The sequence below is a fragment of the Hetaerina americana genome, unplaced genomic scaffold (assembly GCF_022747635.1).
Source record: "Hetaerina americana unplaced genomic scaffold, ioHetAmer1.1.p SCAF_51, whole genome shotgun sequence".
NCBI classification, from domain to species: domain Eukaryota; kingdom Metazoa; phylum Arthropoda; class Insecta; order Odonata; family Calopterygidae; genus Hetaerina; species Hetaerina americana.
The window spans coordinates 403,396-412,397 of NW_027287107.1; the positions used below are offsets into that span (position 1 = coordinate 403,396).

The following is a 9,002-nucleotide window of genomic DNA, read 5'->3' on the forward strand; positions in this document are numbered from 1 at the left end:
CATTGAACATAACATAATCATTAACCGAGGAAAATTGATGAGAGCTCCTTTCACCACAAACATCTCCATAAACAAGAAAACTTTTAAATAGTTTTCACTCATTTAATACTTAAAAATATCACAAGATCTTGCCAGTGAAGGAAAAGCTGCAAGTCCTTCAATAGCTTGTGAGACATTTAAATATTGTACATATTTGATGGCATCTCACCAGTCAGCACAATGAATTCAACATGAAACTTTATGATAATTGCCATGAAAATAAAACAATTACTTAAAGACAACTTCACAAGTCACTTAGTAATATTTAAAATGTTGAGATGTGAAACATTGGAGTAGCCAAAAACATAAATTAAAATACACACTTTATTAAGGAATTAATTAAATTAACTACAATATATTCCTTCACTGACAATATAAGACAGAAACAGCCAATCATATACCTTCCACATGCACAAGCAAACATTGTTTATGCCTCTAATATACATATGACAAAATTGCTCCTTGGTTGGAAAACATAACTTAAAATGTCAGTGACTAACCTTTAAATTACGGAGAACTACAAATAGACTCATCAACCAAAATAAAATCAGTGATAAGTTCACAACACATTTGATTTCATATTTAAAGAAGTACTGACAGCATGTTAATCATGCCAATACCATGTGGCAAGCATAATTGAACCATTTGAACTTCAGACTAGAATTAATCAGTTGCTGTCATGACCAGCAATCCAGCTTTGGGTCTTCCATTCACATAATTTATAATGCCAGCTGAAGGCTGCCTAACCATTAAGATTGTTTGTAGTTAAAACATAACAACATGAGATTACCTAAAAATGTATTTTCATAAAATATAGTTCTATGCTCTGTGATCTACACACACACACACACACATATATATATATATATATATATATATATATATATATATATATATATATATACACTTGGGTGCAGTTGAACATTTCACATATAGAATCAATCAATAGCCAATTCAATCAGTCGTATTTGGGGTCACAGATACAGAAAGCCATGCCATATAGCCCTTTGGCAAATATGAATGCCTTAGCAACTATGAAATTAGAAACACTTTCTGTGGATACTTGGGACTACTTTAAGTAGCTGTTTATACAGCAGAAATGGAGGAGGTTATTAATTTTGCCTGGCATAGCCAAAATCTTGAGAATGTCTTCATGAAGCACCCATCAGATTATATCAAGAAGTGTGTCATGGGAAGTGCACAACAGCACTTCCCAATTAACAAGACATTCTCATGACTGCAAAACCATTTTTACCTCTATATATTAGGTTTTTCACTAGAAACTAGAATAAATTATCACAACTTGTACACCTCTTCGTGATTACGAAAATAATAACCATGGCATAGGCAAAAATCATTACTCTTGTACATACAAACTTCGGTCAAATCATTACAGTGGATATTAAATTGTACCTGAGTACCCTGCATTTCACCATTTGAAGAAACTTTCAGTACCCTACAGGTTTATAAATTCATCACAGAAAATCATGGACAGTACAGCTACAGTCAGTCTTCAAAGAAGCACTTCAGAAGTTTTGTATAACAGTTAAAACACTATGGGTTGCTGCAGTACATTTACCTCACTTTTGAAGTATCCTCTCAAGGCTTTATCAGAAGTATTTCAATTAGTTTCGTACGTGGTGAGTAGGGCAGCGTCCACCGGTTCCATGCACGATGGACAGGTGAAGCTTCTCATAAGCCAGTCATCAATACAATCGACATGATAAGTGTGCATACAAGGCAGGTAACGAACGCCATCACCAATCATGAACTCTATCATACATATAACACATCTGGTAGAAGAAAGTAAAACGATTATTAACAAATAATATAAGGTTAACAGTAGAAGATTTGTAGAAAGAAGGTAAAGCTTTGAAATGAGACAAGGAACCATCATTATAATTTTAAATTCGAATAAGTAACCACATCATGCAAGGGTATTACGATGAAATATTGGCGACTTATTACAACCACTAACGAACTAAATATACAATTATTTTTCTAAACAACTTCCATTCATTATCCGTGTGAAGATGCATAATGTAATATTCTGAATATATTTACAAATCTGAACAACGCATACTCACTCTCGATTCTTTTTGCATCCGTCATAAGTTCCAGTGGGGAGATGTTGAATCAATCCAATACGTTTGGCTATTTTAACTTGTTCTTCCTCTGTTAACTGCGTCGCCGTTCTACTAACGTTCGGTGATGGATAATACACCGGTGCAGTTTCCTACAATTGAAATTCCAATTGTTAAAACATAGAAAAATATATGAAACAAGCGCGAATGTGCAAAGTGAATATAATAATGAATTGTGATTGTACAAGCCATATATTGTAACGTGAAAAAAAACGAAATACGACAGCAAAGGCTCGACTAAGAGAAGATCATTGGTAATCCAAGGGTTTGATTTGGCCGATATTCACATGGAAAAAGATAGAAATTTTCTATTCAATACACTGCTAAACAAATGAATTACCATTTTATATCCTCTATAATCTCCATGTGATTCCAGAGAGCTTGGAGGAATGAGGTTCGGTTTGATAATGAAGTCACAATTCAAAAGCTCGTAATGTAAAAAAGGATCAGTTTCAAGAGGTGATTCGGTCAACGAGTCGAGAGGAAACTTAGGTGATGGGCTCCCGCACGGAAGCTCAGACCAGATTGTTGTCATTTTCATGACGATTCGTTTTTTCTAAGACACTAATTCAGCCAACTTCACGTGTCCAAAACAACTTTCCACAGACTATTTAAAAGGCAAATTTTCCTAGAATGATATCCCGAAGCCTTTTCGGCGACGTTATATCTTTCATGCATATTGTATAGTGATATTCAGAGCACAATTTATCGAAAACAACAAGATGACATAGTCTCAGACGATTTGATGTGCCACAACAGTAAACAGCTGCGCTGTACACTAGCGCTCTCTTTTATCTGAACACGGTACTTAAAATCTCATGAAAATTGAAGTAATACATAGCACAATGACCAAGCAATATGTTCAACCTTAGAGTAAGCCAATTAACTCGGGTAGCGTTGTTGTCAGAGTGAACTAAACTCAATCACTACTAATCTCATTGAACAAGGGAATTATTTGCCACATTTTCATGGCTTTATTCAAATTTGCAGCTACGCATACCGCTATATTTTTGTCTGGGTCGACGAATGCGACGACACATACCACCAAAGACTTGAATATTAAACACATATGATGTGCTAAAATACGAATGGGTCTTGGAGACCCGTGCAACTCAACGGTGCAATTATTTGCAATTTAGTGCAGTTTTTAAATATTTGAAGAGGGGCTACTTTAATTACGATAACTGGTTGACGTGAACGTAGTGATCACGCAGGTAATAAATGCATTGTATTTAAAAGGGAAGTCACTCTTCCAAAACATCAGTTGAAGAGGACTTTCCTTTAGTTATTCATCAAGGTATTACAATTTTTCACCAAGGATACATTGGGATAGAGCCCACCGTCAGGAATGAATCCGAACATTTTGAAAATATATAACTTGTAATCATCATTAATGTCATATTTCGATCGAGAAGTCTTTCCGTGAAGCAATAGTTGGTGATTAAATTAAAGGAAGGAATTATTTTAGAATGTGGCCCACATTAAACAAAATATGAAAGCTGCACAATACTACGTTCGCCTTGACTGGGATAGGAAGGCGAAAGACATCTTCATTAAGAATTTCGCCTTCATTTTCACACAGCGTCATATGCGATGTTTCCGTCATTAGCTTTCCCCAAAATTAAATGTTAAAGGTACCATAATCACATTCAGTGTTAATACGATACCAGTGTCATAAAACCTGGGGGGTAGATAAAGGTAAAACGTTCTGTGGCCTTCAAATATGCCATTTTCTCATTTTGCCCAACACTGGTTTAGGCACGATAAGAAAAAAAATATTGAAATAAATAAACGTTTGATGCAATGGATTGGCGCTTCGAGTCTGTAAATAAATATGCCACTAACTCAAAATTAATTTCTGAACTAAGCTCTACCTCCTGCTGAAATCTTATTATGGCTACCTTCCCATCACTAATTCCATTCCAATATTTACAATTTGCAAAAGTGAAGGATTTGGACAGAAAATTGATGCATTTTTATGGTGAACGGAAGCGATAATAGAAGGTCCAATTTCCTCTCTCTTCCGCATTACTTAACTTTTTTTATTTTGACGTGGAAAATTAATACATATTCTAAAGCTTCAATACTAGTAAATTAATTACTTGGGTAATACATGTTCCCAGGTCGTGCGAAATTCACATTCTACAGAATGTACGGCCAAGAGTTAATTTAGCATTCATAGTCGGAAAAAGAGAAATAAGTATCAAGCCATTATAAAAAACTGGCGTTGTCATCCACACAACGAAATATGATGACAATGTTTCAATCATCTCATACAAGTGAATGTTGACATTATAATCAAATGATATTAACGTAATGTGCAGCAGCGATTGCCTTTTCACAAGTGATTAATGATGCATTGTTCTATATTTGCATTAATTGCTGACTTGAGGAATTTGAAATAATTTATATATTTCAGGAGTGTGGGTAAATTCTAAAATGAATGCAATTATTCAGCAATTGCCCTTTCCAAAATTAAGGGGCGAGAATAGCCGTACAAATGCATAAGTCAATTTTACTGAGTTGCCCATTATATATAGCATGCAACTACTTTTGTGTGGAGGATTGATCATTCACGTGATTCAATTTGATACAAAACATACCCACTGGTGACAATATTTTCATAGCATATGCCACAATTCTGTCGATAGTTTTTTCACAGATGATCAGGGCTACACTACATATTTTAACCCAAGTATATAGCCAGGCACTGGGGGAGGACTTTGGAAGCTCTGCCCTTATCCTTCCTCCCCCTGGAAATTGTGGAAGCATGAAAACATCTTAATTACATCTATAGGCACATTTTTTACGATAACACAGTTTTTTTTGTATATTTCTAAAAGTAAATATATTCAAAGAACATCCCAGAAATAGTCACTCTGGCTCTTTGGAATAACATCCATGTATACTACAGACACTACAGTCAGTTAATGACATCTAATTGCCTGCACAACCTCATCCACCATTAACTTAATCAGAAGAAATGTGTGCATCTCAACGCAGCTTTATATTTATTCAATGCCATTCCTTTACCTTGCAGCACTATTTGTTCATATCTAGGAAAAACAAATGTTATACGGTAAAAATGTTTTTCGATATTTATAATCTGACCTGTCAAACACTTGGGCATTGTTCTTATAAGCTCCTATAATGGGACATGAACATTTCATTCCTAAGTTATTTTTTCATACGCTACCATAATCTCTCATGAGTTCATTGAGTTATCTGAGGGAAATCCTTAATTTCAGTTTTAAATTTCTCTATTACCACAGCTTAGAATTCTCTGCAAGTGTTATAGAAATATACTACAACATGCATGCACTTTAAAGATTACTTGATTTTGTTTAAAAAACAAATTGGCAATAACATGCATGTTGATGGATTGTGAAAACCTTTTCACTTAATGCTAAATTAAAATAATACTATCTTAGGGCCATTCCGATTAAATAATCTATCGAACGTCCAATACCAATTTACCTTGACATGTAAACAAATTTTTCATCAAAAGGGAACATGAATCAAATAACGCTAGGTTATAATCATGAAGAAAAGGATTCAATCAGAGTTCAAAAATCATGTATCTCTCTGTCCCTCTCTTAACAATAACCATGATAAAAATATGACAATACTGATGGCTACATGCAACACATTTTGGGCCTCTTGTAATTACCATGCCATAATATTAAAAAATATAATAGACGCATACAGAAGAATACAAACAACATAGTAATAATTTTACTGCAAATGTCTGGAACATAAACAAAGCCAGGTGATCTTTAACTGAAATGCAATCCTCATCTTCGGCCAGTTCAGTCTTCACCGGTCCAAATGACTAAAGATAGGGCTAGTAGGAAATGGCTTGATAAAAAAGACCCATAATTCAAATAATCATTCCTCTCTTCCACATTCGAAATTTCCCTACAGGACAGTACTGAGCAGGGAAAAACGAAAAATTAATGTATGCCATATCGACGATATTTCCACGACTATCCACACGAATAACCAAGACGTTACAAATGCGGCATTTTCTTGAGCACTTTGGAAAAGATAAAAACATGGAAAAGACATTTTTTAACCATAAAATAAGGATCATAGTTCGTGAATGGATGCCAACATGTCTTCGGTTTAAAATATAAGTTTGTAATTTTAGAAGGGAGTGGTTAAAGAGCAAGTTTGTACTTATTTTACACACAAGTGGAAATACGTACATGTAGCATAGTACAAAAATCATGTATTAAATAAAGAAGAGAAAACGCTGCAGGAATAACGTACAATTGTATCTCGAATGCGTCATTTGGCACTATATAGTTACTAGGACCTGGACAAATACTGTGGGTATTGTAAGAATATGTACCGTTACTATATCTAAATCTATATAACTCTTTAATATCTAAATGGGATTTCAACGAAATACAAGAAAGGAATGAGTGCTCACAGAAAATGTTCCTTAAAAGATGAATTAATGAGCAGTAAGGGTGCAAAATCAGAAGTTAAGACAGGATGACAGGCTCCCGTATTCGCAGGAAATTAAACATGAGAGATTCTAGGAGTAAAAGCTTCACAGCGTTCGATCGATGATAGTTAACACAGTTAGAGCGATGCGATTGAACAAGATGCTTTCATAAAATATTACACATTCCAGAAGGATTTAAGCACAAAACTATATATGACAAAAAGAGCAAAAAGTCAAGTTAAACTACTGACATTTTGAACACGAAGATGCGCATTTAGGGCAAGTTATAACAGTTTGAAAACTTATTTCACCGAAATAAACAAACGATGAGTACATTTTACGAAGATATTTTGAATAATATAACGTAGATTTAAAAATACTTCTGAGGTGTTGCAAGTTTAGTTGAAAACCGAGGAGCCTGAAAAATTATTCCTCATACGTTCACATTACATAGTTCAAGGGCTTATAATAACAAGATTAGTTTTCAAATGAAAGTAGGACATTTAAATAGAGAACTGTTTACAAACGCACTGAATAGCATACCGGATATGGCGGAGAAGAAGCCAGCTGATCAGAAGAGGAAGAATCCCGCGTACTATCACCACCTCTCAGCAAAGATATATCATCAGCTGTAGAACCTTTCAAACAGTTCCCCATTTCTTCAGAGTTTTTGTGATGATTTGTGAATAATATCACGAAATAACTTCCATTAAACACCTGGGAACTTGAAACTGTACATAGTACCCATGCTAACACCCCCAATGATCAGTAGTTTACTATTAAATTCCACTATATGACATTTCACTAACGTGGCTTCATTAATTCCACTACGTATGAGGATCATATTTACATCGCGTATTTTAAGACGATGGAAAAAATACAAACAGGAGAAATATTCTTAATCTGGCTAGTTTGAAAAAACTCCCGTTGCATGCGCATTGATTCTAACACCTGATTACGCAGTTTTTTGTTTACCTTTAAGAATCACTCACTGTCTGGGTAAAACAATTTCAACTGAACTCAACTTATAAGAATGCATGAACACAACTCCACTCATCATTATCGGGCAAACCTGTGAAGCCAAGAGTAAAATCACATCCGCATGAATGATGCCTCGGTCAAGGTTGTCCTGAGCGTTGTCTGTTCTGGCACTGACTTAACTCACAAGAAAAAAACTCGATTATAAGGTTATGACGCGAATCAGGCTAAGGGTCTGCCGCAAATAACACTTTTTCTTCCAGATAATTTTAGTATGATTTCACTGACTACAGAGCTATTCCTCGTAAATAAGTCTTATACTTTCAACATAGGGGTCCACAAAATCCAGTGAAGGAATTGCTACTCCTGTCATCGTACGGCGAGTTTAAGAACTACATGATCATTGCAAAAGATGTACCTCTATTCAAATTTACGATGGCGACGTTTAATTCGGCAATGAGACATTAATGGAAAGGCTGCGGTTGAAACAGGTGAACCATTTCAACAAGTACTCATACTTAGAAAGAACAAAAATTGATACAAGATGAGTGCGAACTTTGAGGTGTAATTATCTTCGGTACTCACACATATCCCAAGGTTGTACACCCTTTATGTTGCAAAGAAGTCTATATTAATTTTCATTGGAATTATAGGCATCATTGCTCTAGATAGACTATATTTTTCAAATATTGCATGGATGGATAATTTCTGCCTGCAGGTCTATACCTGGACAGAGCTAAATTCCGTTTTTTAATTTTTTGTTTTTCACATATTTCTAACATACAAAATTTCAAAACAAAATGTTAATCAAAGCCAAAAAAAACGGAATTTGGCTCTACTTTAACCCCAGGACAAAGCATTAGAAAATGTACATTTCAGCATTTGCAATTAGAGGAGAGTTAAAGGGTTTAATATCTATATCCATTAGCTTCGTGTGAAACATGTACGAGTACGTACGTACATGTAAATATGCCAGGTCAGCGGGAAATTCCCTTATCCTTTTAGAAACCGTCCTTATTATTATTATTTGGTATTTTACCAGTTTAGTTAGGTTTTGGATGGAGGCTACACAGCAATACAATGATAATTCAATTGTCTCTGCTAACGAAACACAACATGACATCTAACACTACAATAAGCTGCTCTGCCATTCCGCATATATCATACTTTCCTTCATTCCATCCAACAAGCCCATCTTATTCCTGCCCCTTCCTCGTTTACCTTACGTTCTCCCCTCTGCCTCAGTCTTTAACATGCCATTACAAAACAAAATGCCCTGCATCCATGTTTCCTACTCCCTTTGTATTTCTCCCAATAATCTCTCTCCTTCCTGGCCGTGCATAGCACCTCCTCGTTTGTTTTCATTTAACTCCAGTTCATCTTTTCCA

At 35.1% G+C, this 9,002-nt stretch overlaps 1 protein-coding gene across 2 annotated transcripts; it reads right to left on the reverse strand.

Annotated features, from left to right (window-relative positions):
- Nucleotides 1-345: 345 nt before the first annotated feature.
- On the reverse strand, nt 346-7,947 carry Rnf11 (Ring finger protein 11). Of its 2 annotated transcripts, none has more exons than XM_071593147.1 (3): nt 7,180-7,947; nt 2,127-2,275; nt 346-1,832 (listed from the first exon to the last, which is right to left on the reverse strand). In XM_071593147.1, the coding sequence occupies exons 1-3, from the start codon at nt 7,291-7,293 to the stop codon at nt 1,661-1,663; spliced, it is 435 nt and encodes a 144-aa protein (XP_071449248.1). In that variant the 5' UTR covers nt 7,294-7,947; the 3' UTR covers nt 346-1,660. The 2 variants fall into 2 exon arrangements, with proteins under 2 accessions (XP_071449248.1, XP_071449247.1); XM_071593146.1 differs by lacking the exon at nt 7,180-7,947 and adding an exon at nt 2,524-2,980.
- Nucleotides 7,948-9,002: the final 1,055 nt, after the last annotated feature.